Source organism: Colletotrichum godetiae (genome assembly GCF_030913485.1).
Source record: "Colletotrichum godetiae strain CBS 193.32 chromosome Unknown BDP55scaffold_1, whole genome shotgun sequence".
Taxonomy (NCBI): domain Eukaryota; kingdom Fungi; phylum Ascomycota; class Sordariomycetes; order Glomerellales; family Glomerellaceae; genus Colletotrichum; species Colletotrichum godetiae.
In genome coordinates, this window is record NW_026851249.1 from 2,181,736 (window position 1) to 2,197,402 (window position 15,667).

The following is a 15,667-nucleotide window of genomic DNA, read 5'->3' on the forward strand; positions in this document are numbered from 1 at the left end:
TTGAGCTGCAGCAAGTCGCAAGGCTCTTTGTAGTTGTTGTGATTATTGATCGCGAAGCTATCGCAGGGGTGAGGGAGTGAGGTTGTTTGGGGATCAGGGACGACGATCTAGATAAAGCTTGGGAAGCGGAGCACGCGGCCTTAGCAGTGTGGGAAGACATCGGATTTATTATGCTTCAAACGTCAAGTGGAGGTAATACGCTGCGGTGCGGGCTCCTTGAAGTGGAGAGTCAATGACGGATTAAGCTGCGTTTGGCGGGGTCGAGAGCTGCTCCGTTTCGCTGACGTTTACAGTACAGAAGAAGCTAACAGAAGCTTTTTACGCCCCTTCTGTTTGGACGATTTCATTGTTCGCGATTGGCAAGAGAGGGGGGGGGAGCCGCGGTCCTCGACTGTCTCCATGGAGGGGTAGCAATGAGGGTCCCCTCTGGAGCTTGGGACTCGGGAGGGGCTTCGTGGGGGTGATGTCACCACTTGCTTCCATTCGGCAATGAGGTCGACCCCGCCAGTGGTGGATCTGATCGGCCCCACTAAGTTGATGGTTGCCGGCGCCGGTCCCGAGTTCGGCCGTCTGGTTTCGGCAGTCGCGGTCGACCCGAGACATCGATTGCGCTTGCTAGTCAGGAAAGACTCACAAAAGAAAAGATTCATGCGGCTGGGTAATTAATCTTTCTCGGCCAACAATGTTGTCTCTATTCCTTTCGTCTTTCCTCGATTTCATCGCGGTGAATGAATCGTACTCATGGAAAATGAGAGACGCCAAGGGACGGCACGACGAGACATACACGCGGTGAATAGAACGCAAACCAATCATCAATCGAAATTGGATGCAATAAGACTGGGCAGTTCTCAGCCATTTTCTCCCGCACGTCTCTATTCCATCAGATGTCTTAATGGCAGGGAAGCGGCCGCAGGCAGCGGTGGGCTGGACCGCCGCAGCCTTGCATCCACCGCCGTCCAGCCCGTCCTGCAAGACCCAGCGTTCTGGTTTGTCAGATTGAACTTTCTTCCAAGGAATCGATCGCAATTTGGGGGCAATTATGTCGCCGGGGAGACTTGGATAATGCATCCGGGATGGATGGGGAGCCCCTGTCACCGCCAAGCTGTCAGACTCCCGCTATGTTCGGGAGTTGGTCCGCGGCCGAAGTTCCGTTTCCTCATGTTTTCTCTTTTCTTCCACTAAGACTTTTTTTTCTTCGTTGACAACGAGTCAGAAGGTCCTCGGGGTGGTCCTCGAGCCATCGGGTTGGTAGCTCTCATGGCGCTCAATGGTCTACTGAGATTCATCAAAGTGACCGAGACAAACAGACTGCGATTGGAAACTGCTTCCTGTAAACAATTTGGTCCAAAATTCTTTGCATCCAGATGTTTTCCGGCCCAAAAAAGGAGAGGATCCCGACAAATACCAACACCAGATGCCGCCGTGGTTGTGCTCAAGTCAAATTACCCCACGCAAATCGTCAATGCCTCCCGTTTTCCAGTGGCCAACGCCCAACTTTTCCGACCCAATAGAAACACAAAGCACCCCAAGAAATCAGATATCATACCCCGATTTTCTCAAATCCTCCAGGGCCTTGGTGACGACCATGCCATCCTCCTTGAAAGCCAACTTGTCCGCAGCTTCATCGACATCAACCCAGCTGACATCAAACTTGACCCTGTCCTCTCCCGTCCAACCCTCCGGCCCAAGTTTACAGTTTCCTTCCGCAACAAAGTAAAACACCATCTTCATAGCTCCGGTGGCCGGGTCTGGGTAGTGACACACGGCAATCGGTTCCGTATCGGTGATCTCCTCGGACACTTCCGGGGCACCAGAGGGACCACCCGCAGGTGTCGCTCTCGTGCTGAGTCTCAAGGTAATGGGCTTGACCGTGACTCCCGTCTCCTCGCGGGTCTCGCGTAGCGCCGCTGCGAGGAGGTCTTCGCCGATATCTTTCCGTCCCTTGGGCATCTGGTAGATTGCGTGTCTCTTGTTGTAGATGAGGAGTACGCGCCGTGCCCGCATGTCGATTGTGACGGTGCCGCAGCTGATGATGAACTTGTTGGAAGGGTAGAACTTGCGGCCGCGTGCCATATCCGAGATAGTTGATGCGTACATCTGGGGCTGTTCCAGTAACGCAGAGGGTGCCATTTTGTCTCGACTTGTGGTGATGAAAAGGCTATGGGGAATTTTCAGATGATTTGAGCTAAAGTGACAGACAAATTGAAAGTAAGAAGATGAAGAATGAAGGTAGTTGATGATGTGTATCCTCGGCCCAGAGAGGGATGAGGTTGTCTTGTTTGGGGATGGCTTGTTTCTAGAACAAAGAACTCTCCTCGGCAACTGCCTTTAGTCTGGGTCGGCGAAATCAGATCAAGCCAATTCGCCGACTAGGGCTTCCCTCTTCATATACCCGCCCTTGATCTTATGGCGGTGAATCGTATCGCGAAAGCCTGCTGGCAAGAACGCTCACTCGAGCCACCGGTCTGCCTCCATCAGGCCTCTCGGCGTTGACATCTCTTCCAAGCCTCCGGGCACCATCCAACATCTGTCACTGACCGGTTCTGTTTCATGCAGTAGCACATCGCCATCCTCGAGCCAAGGCTTGAGAGAGAGAAATTGACAGAGAGGAAAAAGAGACCGCCTTCGAAAGGGTGCCAAAAAGGCAAACCTGCTGCGCCCGCCGCAGCCGGCATCAAGACACTCACCCCACTATCCGGGTCCCATATCCGTACTAGTAGCCCTAAAGACAACAGCAATAAAAAAAAGGTTGAAAAGAACAAACTGCAGGGCCTAGCCCGGTGAGCGCATACCGGTGAGGCATGGGTTAGCGATCGGTGAGACTGGGGTGTGAGTGTACTGCATGGGTTGCCCACAAATCGCGGTCTGCCCTGGGAGAGAAGGTAAAAGTGAAGGGTGCCTTATTTGGAAATAAGAGAGGCACGATGCACACCACGTGGGTAAGAAGAAACGGAAGGAAATATGATCAATCATCTCTGACCGGGTGGTGAGATATTCGGCTTGAAACTAACAAGCGAATGAGATCGGCTCCTTGCTGCCGTGGCCGGAGACGGGCTCTGTTTCTTTCTCAGGCAGGTTTAGTCGCGTGTCACCACAACACCATCTATCCCATACTGTCAACCTCAGTCAGACCCTATCAGGTTATGTCGGGTACTTTCGTGCTTCTCGAAGCCAGTAGAATAAGCGATGAACAATTCTTGAAGAAAAAGTGATCAGGACGTCTCGTGTAGAACACCAGAGACCCAGTATAAACGTCACACGAATATGAGCACGTGGACGGCCGTAGCTGTGGCCACGTTTGTTTTTGCTGACGATTGATCTGCAAGAGTTGTGGAGAGGTGTCATGAAATGCGTAGACATGGGGATATGTGAGTGATGGGTTGAAGAGACAACGGAAAGGGGAAGAACCTAAGGCTGGTTGTGCAACACGTCCGGGGCTTTCACCGCCGGCGTTCGGCAAGGGTTTGGCCGGTGGGTCTCCGGAGAGAGCTCCGTGCCATTGGCTCCTTCCAAATCTGTTGCAGAAACCTTCCCCGTATGCTGCCGTGTCTGTCTTTGTTTGGCAGTCTGCTCCGGCCGGGGAGTTTACTTTCGTGAAAGATGCGAGTTTTGCGAATATGAGTGGGAAATTTCATCGTCTGCCAAACTGCCATCTTCAGGGCCCCGAATAAAGTTCTCCACTACGCCGTTGAGTGCAACGGCGGGAATGCATGCAAGGCACCCGAATGAACCTAGAACCTCGTCAACCAGCTAGGTGCACTTAATAAAACGTAAGCTATTGCAAGTAATATGGGGGCTGATGGCTCGTTTGTGGTCTTTGGATCGGCAATCGGTCATCAGTCATCATACATTCTTGCCACAGAGCGGATAAATGATAAAGAATTAGCACTCACTACCGATTACCTATTATATCGCCAAGCTTAGGAGACACTGTACGGAGAGGTGTCGAAGTTCAGAAGGCAATAATAGTAAATAGCTTGTTTTGCGCTCCCGTTTCTAAATGACCAAAATCTACGCTCTTTACATTCGGAACACACCAAACTTGGTATCACCGGCCTTGACTTCATTTCGGCCTGACATTGCTGCTCTCAGGCCTAGGCCCAAATATTGACGGGTGTGCTGGGGAGGGATAATGCCGTCGTCCTATGAGCATGGTTAGCAAAATTTGTGTGGCGTGTGAACCGCAATGACTGACCCATAATCTGGCTGACGAGTATGTTGCGTCGCTTTCCCGTTCTATCCTCTCCTTTAGTTCGGGATCGGCCTTGCCAACAGTCTCCATAACAGCAGCAAGCTGCTCACCGCCCATGACACCAATGCGTGAGTTCGGCCACATCCACAAGAAACGGGGGCTGTAAGCTCGACCGCACATTCCGTAGTTGCCGGCACCATAGCTGCCTCCGACAACAACGGTAAACTTGGGAACATCGGCGCATGCAACTGCAGTAACAAGCTTCGCGCCGTGCTTGGCGATGCCACCACGCTCGGCGGCGGAGCCAACCATGAAGCCGGATATGTTCTGGAGGAAGACTAGCGGGATGCCTCGTTGAGCACAGAGTTCAATGAAGTGTGCGCCCTTCACAGAGGATTCGGCAAACAAGATACCATCGTTGGCCACAATACCAACCTTGTAACCATGGATATGGGCAAATCCGGTGACCAGGGTTGAACCGAAGTCACGCTTGAACTCGGAGAATTCGGATCCGTCGACAATGCGAGCAATGACCTCCTTGATAGGCAGGGGCTTCCGGAGGTTGGTGCTGGCGATACCCAAAAGCTCGTCCGGCGAGTATAGAGGCTCGGCGTAGTCCTTCACGGGCGCCGCTGTTGAAGGTGATTTTGTAGGCCAGTTCAAGTTGCTGATGCTCCGCCTTGCAAGTGTAATAGCATGAGCATCGTCGACTGCCAGATAATCCGTCACTCCTGAAACAGATGAGTGCATCTTGCCGCCTCCCAGCTCCTCCGCACTAATCACCTCGCCAGTGGCAGCTTTGACAAGTGGCGGACCAGCGAGGAAGATATGGCCCTGGTTCTCGACAATGATGCTCTCGTCACTCATTGCCGGCACATAAGCACCACCCGCAGTGCACGGACCCATTACGACTGAAATCTGGGGAATCCCCATGGAGCTCATCCTTGCTTGATTGTAGAAGATGCGTCCAAAGTGGTCGCGATCCGGAAACACGTCCGCCTGGTGTGGTAGGTTAGCACCACCGCTGTCAACCATGTAGATACAACTGTGCCATTATCAGTATCAGTGATCATTAGCCGAGGAGGGTAGATAATGGGTTTCCTACGGCAGCTTGTTCTCCTGGGCCACGGCTTGTGCTCTCAGATGCTTCTTGACGGTAATTGGATAGTACGTTCCGCCCTTTACTGTACTGTCGTTGGCCACGATCACACACGTTACGCCCTCGACGACACCAACACCTGTTATGATGCCTCCCGCGGGAACATCAGCCTCGGGGTAAAGCTCATGGGCGGCCAGCGGCGACAGCTCCAAGAACGTCGTGCCAGGGTCAATCAATGCAGTAACTCGGTCGCGCGGCAGCATCTTCTTCCTCGCCAGGTGCTTTTCCCTCGCCTTTGCTGAGCCACCCAGGTGCACCTTCCGGGTCAAGTCCTGCATCTTCTTCATCACATCCCCCATGTGCTTCTCGTTCTCCTTGTACTCCTCGGATGTCGGATCGACATTGGTCTGGATTCGGGAGATGGCGCTCGCCTGGTGCGGCGGCGTGAAGGTCGCAACGGTACGGGCGGATCGCGGGAGGCGGGGTGCCCTGAACCCCGGCCGGGTCAATTGACGCGACAGAAGCAGCAAATCTCTCGATGGCCGTGAGAAAGACATATTTTGGACGTTTGCAAAGGATGATCCCAAGGTTGCGGCAGTTCGAGAGTATGAAGGAGGAGCACTGCATGTGCCGACGAAGCCCTTGAAGACGGGAAGGAGAGGTTCGAGGGCCGCTCGCTTGCTGACGGGATACCATTCCAGTGACGTCCAATCGCTCACCTCGGCCCGCTGGAAGCCGCCCATAGCCGAGCACCTTCTGGTCCCGGTTGGACCTCCAGCTCGGCGTCAAGCTAAGGTAACTTGGATCATCAATCATAGGAGAAGTTGTTGTTCTTCATTCTCTCTCTTCTCAACTCATTTACTTCTCAATTTCGTCGCAAAATCTACAGCCATGTCAAGTGTTAGAGCATTCAGGTCGTTGGCACGGCCAGCGCGTCAATTGCGACCCCTCGCCGCCCCCACCCTCCAGACCCGACACCACTCCTCTAAGCATCCCAAGGGATTCGAAGCACCGTCACAAGCCGACCTTACCGAGCTGCGCGAGCGTGTGCAGGAGTTCACAAGGCGCGAGATCACAGAAGAAGTCGCCGCGAACACGGACAAGAGCAATGCCTTCCCCAACGAAATGTGGCAAAAGCTGGGCGAGGCTGGTTTCCTAGGCATGACTGCCGATGAAGACGTCGGTGGCCTGGCCCTGGGTTACCAGGCGCATTGCGTTGTCATGGAAGAGATCTCACGTGCATCTGGCTCAATTGGTCTTAGCTACGCCGCCCATTCTCAACTTTGCGTCAACCAGCTTCAGCTCAATGGTTCTCCGGAGCAGAAGCAGAAGTATCTCCCCGGTTTGATTGCCGGCACAAGCGTCGGCGCGCTCGCAATGTCCGAGTCTGGGGCTGGTAGCGATGTCGTGAGCATGAGGACGACGGCGACGGCCGTTGATGGCGGCTACGTTCTGAATGGCTCCAAAATGTGGATCACCAACGGTCCCGACGCCGACGTCATCGTCGTTTACGCAAAGACGGAGCCCGAGAAGGGTTCCAAGGGTGTCACGGCGTTCCTTGTCGAGACGAAGACCAAGGGCTTTAGCTGCGCAAGGAAGCTCGACAAGATGGGTATGCGCGGAAGCAACACTGGCGAGCTCAATTTCGACTCCGTCTTTGTGCCCAAGGAGAACATCCTCGGCAAGATCAATGGCGGTGTCAGAGTCCTGATGGAGGGCCTGGACCTTGAGCGTCTCGTTCTCAGCGCTGGACCTCTTGGTATCATGCAGGCCGCGCTGGACGTCGCTCTCCCCTTCACCCACCAGCGCAAGCAGTTTGGCATCCCCATCGCTCAGAACCAGTTCATCCAGGGCAAGCTGGCAGATATGTACACCAAACTCCAGGCTTCTCGTGCATACACATATGCCACGGCTAAGGCTGTCGACGAGGAGGGGTTGATCAAGACACAGGACTGCGCCGGTGCCATCTTGTATGCTGCCGAGAGGGCGACAGAGTGCACCCTGGACAGCATCCAGCTCCTCGGTGGAATGGGATACGTCGAGGAAATGCCAGCTTCGAGACTGTTGAGAGAGTAAGTGATCAATGTGATGTCCCTCCGAGCTTTTCTGTACTAACTATCATCAGTGCGAAATTGTATGAGATTGGTGCTGGAACTTCGGAAATCCGTAGAATGGTTATTGGAAGGGCTTTTAATAAGGAATATGGTCACCTGGCATGATTAGTCTACAAGTAGCATGTATGTGGCAAAAAATAACGAGCGAGCCATTTTGGGATCTCAGAAGTAAAGAATCAAGACGGGGCCTTTGAAGTCGCCGCAAAAGCATGTAGAATTCCAGTGGTTAAATTTCTTCTATTAGGTTACCACCACAGAGAGCCCGAAGATAACAAGTTGTCAGTCCAAACGATGCTTGTTTTGCAACCGATGTTCTCCATATGATTTTCCCCTGTCATATTACTCTAACATGGCTCCGTGGATTCTAGAATCAGGAAGTACCTAAGTATCTTTCTTAAAGAAGGCGGCGTTCAGGTCAATGCCCCTAGAATATCCCACCAGCATGTTGGATCCTTGGCCCTCCACACTACCGAGCTGGACGTCCAGCTCTCCGTCTGTCCCGTCCGCGCCGTGGATGCCGATGACGGCCTGCGACTCCAAGACCGTGACTTTGCCCACTGTCAGCTTGCTTCGTCTCTCGTTGAACTGTACAAATAGAGATGCTTGAAACTCCTCGTAGCCTCTGATCAAATCATTCGACTTCTGAAGCTTGGCTGCGGAGTAAGGATCGTCGGCATTGGTCTCACGTCGCTTCATGATCGTCTGAAGCTGTTTGAATTGCTCGAGAGATGCCAAACTGTAAGAGGGAAAAATCAGATTCACCGTCGAAACTGACTTGACAACAGTACTCACAAGTTGGCGCCGGTCAAAATCAAGTTGAAAGTCTGCTTGCAAATCCTGAGCTCGTCCACGAAAACCTGGAGCTTGTCTTTTCCGAATAGTCCGATCTTGGTTCTGTCCACCCAATGAACCCGTCCGTCATTTGAGCTTTTGAGAAGCTTGCCGACCTCGTTGTCCAAGGCTAAAGACGAAGCGCTGCTGGCCTTGAGTGCGGATTGCACTTTGGTATTTTCGGCGACGGATATCACCTCGGTCTCGTTTGATAGGAACGAGATGTTGAGGTGCCTCATCAAACACTCGATATCTTGGAGTTCCTTTTTGATGTTGGTAATCATCTCTGGGGCTCGTTCGGTGTTGGCAATTTTCTCCTTTACTCCTCTGATGCCTTGCAAAGCTGTTACTGCCAAGGCAACTACGGCACTTGTGGTTTCGAGTACTTCAGCCATCTTTTCAGTTGAAGTGTCTGATGGTGTCTGCAGATGAAGAGAGGGATGTGGAGATGTAGAAGTGAAGGATTGGGTTTCGAGAAGGCAGCAATGCCATCCCCTTTTGTATCACGGACTCCCAGCAGGCAGGTAGATGTCTCGATTCTCGACCATGACAAAGAGTTAGGAGTTATTCTTTAGTCTAGGAAAAGATACCTTGATGCGGCCTGGCTTACCAGACATGCCTTCACCGGTCTTTGGACACCCCACGCATAACTGCCATAGGGTAAACCGGACGCCTGTCTGCAGACCCCGGTGTTCTCGCCATAGGATCCTTCATTTTCACCTTCACCCATCTTTCTCCTCGATTTTTCAAAGCTTTTCAAGCAGCTCTTGTCATAAAGGAGCCGCAACTTCTCTTTTCGCCTCATCTTGACTCGGCTACTGTCATATTGACCCTCATCACTACCACCCCCGCCGCCAAGGGCCAGCATGTCGGTATCCATTGGTGACATGTATGCCGCGCATGGCTTAATTACAATTGTAGGAAGCAATCATGTCATCTTAGGTTGACAATGTGGCTGACATCTCTCAAATAGGCGACCTTGCTAAAGATGAAATGAGAAAATGCGTCGACGCCCTTTTCATCACGAATTTGGATGTCGACATGCAAGATATCATCGACTCAACAGGAGGCATAGCTGAGGGAAACTGCCAGTGGATCCGATCTGAGGACAAATGCCGAACGTGGCTGGAGTCTGGAAAGTCGGTAATGTTACGTATTTCCAGTGCCCCCGGCATGGGGAAGACGATGCTCTCCATCTTCCCCATCGAAGAGCTCAAGTATCTCACTCAACGCTCATCCGGAACTCTCGTCTTCCACTTTTGCAATCGTCACGACCCGAGAAGGAACAAAGCGACATTGATCCTACGAACCTGGCTACACGAGATTTTGGCAACGAACCCGGTTCTCGCCAAACATGCTACCAAATTCTTAGTACCCAGAGAGAGAATCGAGTACACGTTGGGCTCACTCGGTACTCTGTGGCATATCTCCGCTCTTGTATTGAACGGTCCCGACCTGGGCCCGTTTTACTGCATGCTTGATGGGCTTGACGAGTGCCCCGAAGGCGATAGGAAATGGCTTGTCGGAAAGCTTCAGGCACTTCTTGAAAGACCCTCTGGGAGTTGTCGTGGGTCTCCCAATATCTCAAAGTTTATCATTCTCAGCGGTGGTATTGGAGGCGTTCGAGGATTTCATTACTTGAACTTGAACCAATGTACAGGTAGCAAGCAGCGGGTTACGAATCCTGGTTTCATCTACACACCGCAGTATCCTGGTGAGCGACCCGACGACACTTGATTTGTGCAGCTCCAAATGAAGAGTTCGTGGCGATGGTCTTGGAAACCATGGACAGCGAAGACACCAATATCGAACTCGGGAACATGTTGTCCAAGGCGCTCAGCTGGGTTTCGAATCAGGCAAAGTTGAAGAAGCTTTGTCGTCGCGTCCTGCCGTCTCCCGGCAAAGTTTAGTGCGAAAAGAGGAGCGAAGGCGAGATTTTTCTCAATGTCATCTACTTTGCTGTGCGGTATCTTGACATTGTAGGATGCCCTGTCCGCATTGTGCAGAGATTCCTCCGTGACGGCGCCAACGTCAACGAGGCTTGTTCATGCGGATCAACAGCTCTGCATTTTGTTGCCGCGCTGGGCAAAGACTGTTTGTGGGCAGTAGAATTGGCGGATATTTTGCTTGCTCATGACGCCCAAGTCAATGCGGTCACCAAGAAAGACACGGACTGCCGCTGGTGTCAATTCCCGTATCTTTCCTCCGATATGTCCCTGACGGCCTGTAACCTTGCTGTAAGTCAAGGTAACTCCAGAGTGTTATCTGTACTCAAGAAAGGTGGCGGCATAGTATCAGCCCCTCATCAGGAGCCATTGACGGCCAAGGCTTCAAAATGTAAGCGGGACGAACTATAGTCATTAATATTCCAAGATTGATCATCAGAATGACATTCGAAAAGCTGATTGACCACGAGAAGCTTGACGAGGTTGTGGTTAGGGGAAGCTGCGAGCGTCTGTCTAAGATGGGTGAAGGCATCATTTCGAGGGCCTCGAACCGCTTGCATAAGCCTGGGAGCGAGCCTGGACGTCTCACTTTGTTGGACTTATCTATCAGAGACTTGCTCCAGTCAAAGGTGACGACATTCTTTCTGCTTCTCAGGCAGGGTGGAGGGGACTCGCGGTGGTTCCTGTTATACTTGGCATTGGCCGGAAGCATAATAGCTGACGATGCTTGGAGTTTTTTCGTTCACGCATTCGAACAAGAGCAGTGGGGGGAACGAACATCATTAGGGGTCATGTACGCTACATCTGATATCGTCAGAATGAAGAGTGCCATTGACTTTTCATGGGTCTCTCAGAAGTTGAGTCAAAACCCAGACGGCAGGTGTAAGCGGAGGGCCGATTTCGGCAGTCCGGCGCCAGCCCATTGAGATGGCTCAGAAATTGCGAGGTAGGAGACAGAGAGTTGTGTTTGGGGGTCAGGGTCAAGGCCGGTGGCCAGTGGGTGGTAGGATATCCTTAGAAACCAGTAATCAGTCGGCCTCGATGCCAAAGACCTCGTGTTCTGCAAAGAATGAGAAGAAACAAAGCGGGTAAACGAAATGACGGGCCAAGCTAACAGCATGGCCATCCTATTCAACGTGATAGCGTGACGGTGTGGCAGGATGCATGATCGAGGCGGTCTCCGAACCGGAGGTCAGTAATTTTCTGTCTGGTCTGCGTCGGAGGTCTGAGGTATGTGTCTGTGAGGATGAACACCGGTGGCCAGACCCATGGCACCCCTAATTTCATGGGCATTCTAGAATCTCATCCCGTGCAGGGAAAATTGGAGTGAAATGTGGAGAATGGCGTTCGAGAGATGCCCAATGTTTTGCCCCAAAGGACCCCAAAACCGCCGGGAGTTTCTTGAGGAGAAAAAAAGTTGGAGCTTCTCACAGTACGTTGGCAAGGTTGGGTCGCCAGCTCCGTCAATATTTCTCGTTGTTTCTTTCCCTGACCCCACAGGGTCCTTTTCGCGACACGAGGGACACGGGGAGCTCGGAATGATGAGCAGGAGACATGGAGGCCTTGACAAGGGTTTAAGTGGTTTCCGTTTTGTTTCTCTCATGTTCTGCTCGTTGGTGGTGGCTCTCCAGTTTCAGCGCCTATGGTCCCCTTAATAAGGACTTCCTACAAATTGCATATTCATGGACAAGGTCAGTCACTTACAGCATCTACACTGTCGAAACTGTCTGATCTAGGAATCTAAACTAAAAACCACATGAACCCATGTCACCTAAGACAGCCATCATCGAATGTATCGCAACGTCCAGTGTCTGTGGTAGTTGTAGAGGCCAACAAAAAACAGTGAATCATTCGTTCGGCCTGATAGCCGGCTGCCGGGCATGCCGGGATGGAGGAGACAGAAGAGGGCCTTCCATCGATTTGGGGGCAAATGGCCCACCCCCGCCCCGGGGTTGTGGTTCTAGTGTGGGCGGTGGGCGGTGGGTGGCATGGAGCGATCCTTCTTATGGCCCATGAGTGTCCGCTCGGGCTCCACGAGTCCAGCCCTAGTTCCGGGGCAACTCCCCGCGAGGCAGTGCGAGAGCGGCGGACGGGCTACGACCTGCGACATGCGGCGCCTGGAACCTGCGACTTGGGACCTGACCGGTTGGGACGTGGTTTTGGACCGGGAAGCTGCGAGACGCGTCCACACGACCAAAGTATCGTGAACTTTTTGCCATTTTCTCTTTTTGGCTGCCACCAAGTTGCATGGTTCCTTCCACATCCAATCCTTGTTTGCCCTTGCCAAGTGAACCAAGTAAACCAATTGACCACTTGATTAACTCACGCCACGATCCTTCCTTCCCTACTTGCCGGTGTCAACGGGTGTCTTACCTAAACCTCCTTCCCTTCCGTCCCGTCGTTCCTTCATTCCCAATGGAAGCTCCAACCCTCATAAACGGGAACTCCCTTCCTTCCCTCCCGCACTTTCTCCAAGGTTCCAAGCTCTTCCCCTTCTGCCAAATCCTCCCACCCGCGACTGTCTTCCTCCCTCACACCCACACTTCTCACATACAACAAACAAACCACGTCCAAACGACCCCGAATTACGAGACGTACTTCCCGATTCAGACTTACAGCCAGACGATCAAGAGTCAACCACCACCCATCCGCTCGTCCCACGTCATCTACCCCACCATAGCTCCTCTCGTCGTTGCTTTTGCCCAAACTTGGGCGCCTCGAATTCCGCCAGTCCTCTGCCAGATTTGATCGTCAACTCCGCATCTGCCAGAGACAGCTAGCTTCACCTGCTCGAAACAGGTCGCCGCCCAACAAAAACTAGTTCCGTGACATCATCCGGCTGAAGTCAATTGCAAAAGCCAACGGTTCTCCAAAACCGAAACAAACGCCATTGTCGTTTGGCTTTTACACTTTGCCTTGCTCAAAAGGAAAACCTCGAATCGACTTTGACTTTGACTTTCGAATCTTTTCAGACGTCCATATTCACAAACACATCAACACCGCGTCTGACACTTTCACGCCCATAGACACTCACAATGCTCCGTCCCCTTAGCGCCCGACTGGCGCGGACCATTCGTCCCATCGCGAGACACACTCAGGTCCGCGGCAAGTCCTCTCAGTCTTCCGCCTCTGCAGCTCAAGCTAGCATTGCAGCCACTAGCCCCAAACAGCAGCAACAGTCCAGATCCATCAGCGGAAGTCCCAATGTCAGAGAGAAGCCTCACCCGGGCCAGTACTCGAGAACCGACCCCGATGTCACTGTCGAGTACCCCGAGGACGACCAGCTGCCTAGCAGTCAGCCGGTCCGCGGCCACGGCGGTGGCATCGGCAAGCCCACGCTTGCTTCCTTCTCTCTCGATGGCCACACTGGCGTCGTCACTGGCGGCGCGCGCGGTCTTGGCTTGGTTATGGGCCAAGGCATGGTCTACTCCGGTAGCGACCTTGCCATTGTCGACTTGAACAGTGAGTTTTGGATCCCGACTGCCCGCAAGCTTCATCTTCCTTTGAGAACAATGTGCTGATACTAGAATAGAGGAGGAGGCTGAGCTTCAAGCCAAGAACTTGCTTGAGGCATTCAAGAGAGAGAACCCAGAGGCCAAGAGGTATGTGCCCAGACGACCCAATTGATCTCGGGAGGAATTGATTGTCAAATAACGTACAATAGAGTTCCCAAGGTGACTGCGCACCACGCAGACGTTTCAGACCCCGCCTCTGTCGACGCCTGTATCGCCGAGATCCTCGCTGCTCACGGCAAGATTGACAACCTCGTCACGTCGGCCGGCTTCACTGAGAACTTTGATGCAATCAACTACCCCATTGAGCGCATGCGCAAGCTCTGGGGCGTCAACGTTGACGGCACATACCTCTTCGCCATCGGCGTTGCTAAGCACCTTATGGAGCGCAAGTCTCCCGGAAGCATGGTCTTCATCGGCAGCATGTCTGGCTCCATTGTCAACATCCCGCAGCCTCAGGCGTAAGCTCCATCGAATCTTGTCTCTTCTTACAGGTGTCGGGTTGGCTAACATATATTTAAACAGACCTTACAATGCCGCAAAGGCTGGTGTCCGTCACTTGGCTGCTTCCTTGGCTGTCGAGTGGGCTGGCGCGGGCATTCGCGTTAACTGTATCTCTCCTGGCTACATGCTCACGGCCTTGTAAGTCTAATAACGCACCTCTTTGTTTCCCGGCAGTCAATACTAACGCACATGTGCAGAACTGAGAAGATTCTCGACGACAACCCAGACCTCAAGCAGAAGTGGACTTCCCTGATTCCCCAGGGCAAGATGGGACAGCCCAAGGACCTGATGGGGCCCGTCACTTTCCTGCTGTCTGATGCCTCTCTCTACGTTACGGGTGCGGACCTCCGCGTTGACGGCGGTTACACCGTTACATAAGTCGCGACTTGCCCTCAACTTGAATTGGATTGGAGAAGCAAAGGAGGAGAAGGGTCAAAAGTTTGCATTTTCACTGGACTGATTGGCGTTTTTGCTACGGGGACATAGAAGGTCAATTGTTGATAGGCCAACAAATTGATAATAGTCAAACGAACCGTGACACAAGAACTCAAAGAATCGAAGAGGGAAACTGACCCTCTCAATGCAAGTGACATGTGAAGGGCGACTAATCTAGGCAGTTTTACACCGGTCAGCATATTCGATGAGGCTCATTCGTCGGCACCGATCGAGGTCTTCCACCACTACGGCATGCAGTGTTACGGAGCCCGCAGCACAGGGTCACCGGACGGACCGCCGACAGTTATCCAATCTCTCGTATCGCCGGGTCTCCCCTATTCTGAATTCCCGTATCCGACCCCGCTGGTTTTCCCATATCTTACCCTCGTCTCGAGGGCTGGCCTGGTATTTGGGTTTTCTGACACTCTAATGCTCTGTAAGACGGACATGGGACATGAATATTTTAGGACTCTCATGGGAGGCGGTTAGGTGTTGGCAAATCGTGGTAGGCATGACGGATATGTGACGGGGATGAACGACAAGGTGGCCCGGCACTGGTGCTTCCTTACCTACCACACGTACAGTACAAGCATACATGCACTGACACACCGAGAGAAAAGGACTGGAAAAACTGCACGATCGGAGGTCCATACGCCGTGCCGTGCATTTTGCGGGGGAGGAGGGAATAGGCGGTCGCTGGAGCTGTCTGATTTGGCGTTTTGTGCATGTCTGTCATGTAGAGTACATGCTGTGCGACGGACGGCACCGGCGTGTTGGTGAGAACCGGGGACGGGGGGGTTCTAGAGTCTAGACTTTTGTGTCTTGGTGGTTTTGGGCGACTTGCAGTATGATTGTTTGGTTGGGCGGGCGAAGAGAGGTGCATATAGAAGATAGGCGAAAGGCGAAATATGTAGGCCGTAGGTAGGAATGTATGCCCCGTACTTCTATGCAGGTAGGTAGGTATGCTGGCAGGCAGGCAGGCGGGCAGGCAGGCAGGCATATGTCTTGTCTAGCCCCCGGATAGGACTTGTTTG

At 52.8% G+C, this 15,667-nt stretch overlaps 7 protein-coding genes across 7 annotated transcripts; 4 read left to right on the forward strand and 3 right to left on the reverse strand.

Moving 5' to 3' along the window:
* Positions 1–1,533: 1,533 nt before the first annotated feature.
* BDP55DRAFT_538397 (NUDIX domain-containing protein) lies at positions 1,534–2,073 on the reverse strand (the record flags this gene model as incomplete). Its single annotated transcript, XM_060567939.1, has 1 exon — positions 1,534–2,073. One exon carries the CDS (start codon positions 2,071–2,073, stop codon positions 1,534–1,536), a length of 540 nt encoding a protein of 179 aa, XP_060437198.1.
* A 1,820-nt stretch (positions 2,074–3,893) lies between these two features.
* Positions 3,894–5,926, reverse strand: BDP55DRAFT_641635 (carboxyl transferase). Its single transcript, XM_060573409.1, has 2 exons — positions 5,298–5,926; positions 3,894–5,237 (listed from the first exon to the last, which is right to left on the reverse strand). The coding sequence occupies exons 1-2, from the start codon at positions 5,846–5,848 to the stop codon at positions 4,064–4,066; spliced, it is 1,725 nt and encodes a 574-aa protein (XP_060437199.1). The 5' UTR covers positions 5,849–5,926; the 3' UTR covers positions 3,894–4,063.
* A 153-nt stretch (positions 5,927–6,079) lies between these two features.
* On the forward strand, positions 6,080–7,764 carry BDP55DRAFT_641638 (acyl-CoA dehydrogenase). Its single transcript, XM_060573410.1, has 2 exons — positions 6,080–7,363; positions 7,417–7,764. Exons 1-2 carry the CDS (start codon positions 6,183–6,185, stop codon positions 7,508–7,510), a joined length of 1,275 nt encoding a protein of 424 aa, XP_060437200.1. The 5' UTR covers positions 6,080–6,182; the 3' UTR covers positions 7,511–7,764.
* Positions 7,765–7,786: 22 nt separating this feature from the next.
* On the reverse strand, positions 7,787–8,631 carry BDP55DRAFT_722654 (uncharacterized protein; the record flags this gene model as incomplete). The annotated part of the gene is made up of 2 exons (XM_060578635.1): positions 7,787–8,141; positions 8,198–8,631. The coding sequence occupies 2 exons, from the start codon at positions 8,629–8,631 to the stop codon at positions 7,787–7,789; spliced, it is 789 nt and encodes a 262-aa protein (XP_060437201.1).
* A 471-nt stretch (positions 8,632–9,102) lies between these two features.
* Positions 9,103–9,973, forward strand: BDP55DRAFT_722655 (uncharacterized protein; the record flags this gene model as incomplete). The annotated part of the gene is made up of 2 exons (XM_060578636.1): positions 9,103–9,118; positions 9,210–9,973. The coding sequence occupies 2 exons, from the start codon at positions 9,103–9,105 to the stop codon at positions 9,971–9,973; spliced, it is 780 nt and encodes a 259-aa protein (XP_060437202.1).
* A 2,204-nt stretch (positions 9,974–12,177) lies between these two features.
* Positions 12,178–13,158, forward strand: BDP55DRAFT_21555 (uncharacterized protein). The gene has a single exon (XM_060566029.1). It carries the CDS (start codon positions 12,430–12,432, stop codon positions 12,928–12,930), a length of 501 nt encoding a protein of 166 aa, XP_060437203.1. The 5' UTR covers positions 12,178–12,429; the 3' UTR covers positions 12,931–13,158.
* Positions 13,075–14,583, forward strand: BDP55DRAFT_21537 (short chain dehydrogenase). Its single transcript, XM_060566026.1, has 5 exons — positions 13,075–13,644; positions 13,715–13,784; positions 13,847–14,155; positions 14,220–14,336; positions 14,396–14,583. Exons 1-5 carry the CDS (start codon positions 13,218–13,220, stop codon positions 14,574–14,576), a joined length of 1,104 nt encoding a protein of 367 aa, XP_060437204.1. The 5' UTR covers positions 13,075–13,217; the 3' UTR covers positions 14,577–14,583.
* Positions 14,584–15,667: the final 1,084 nt, after the last annotated feature.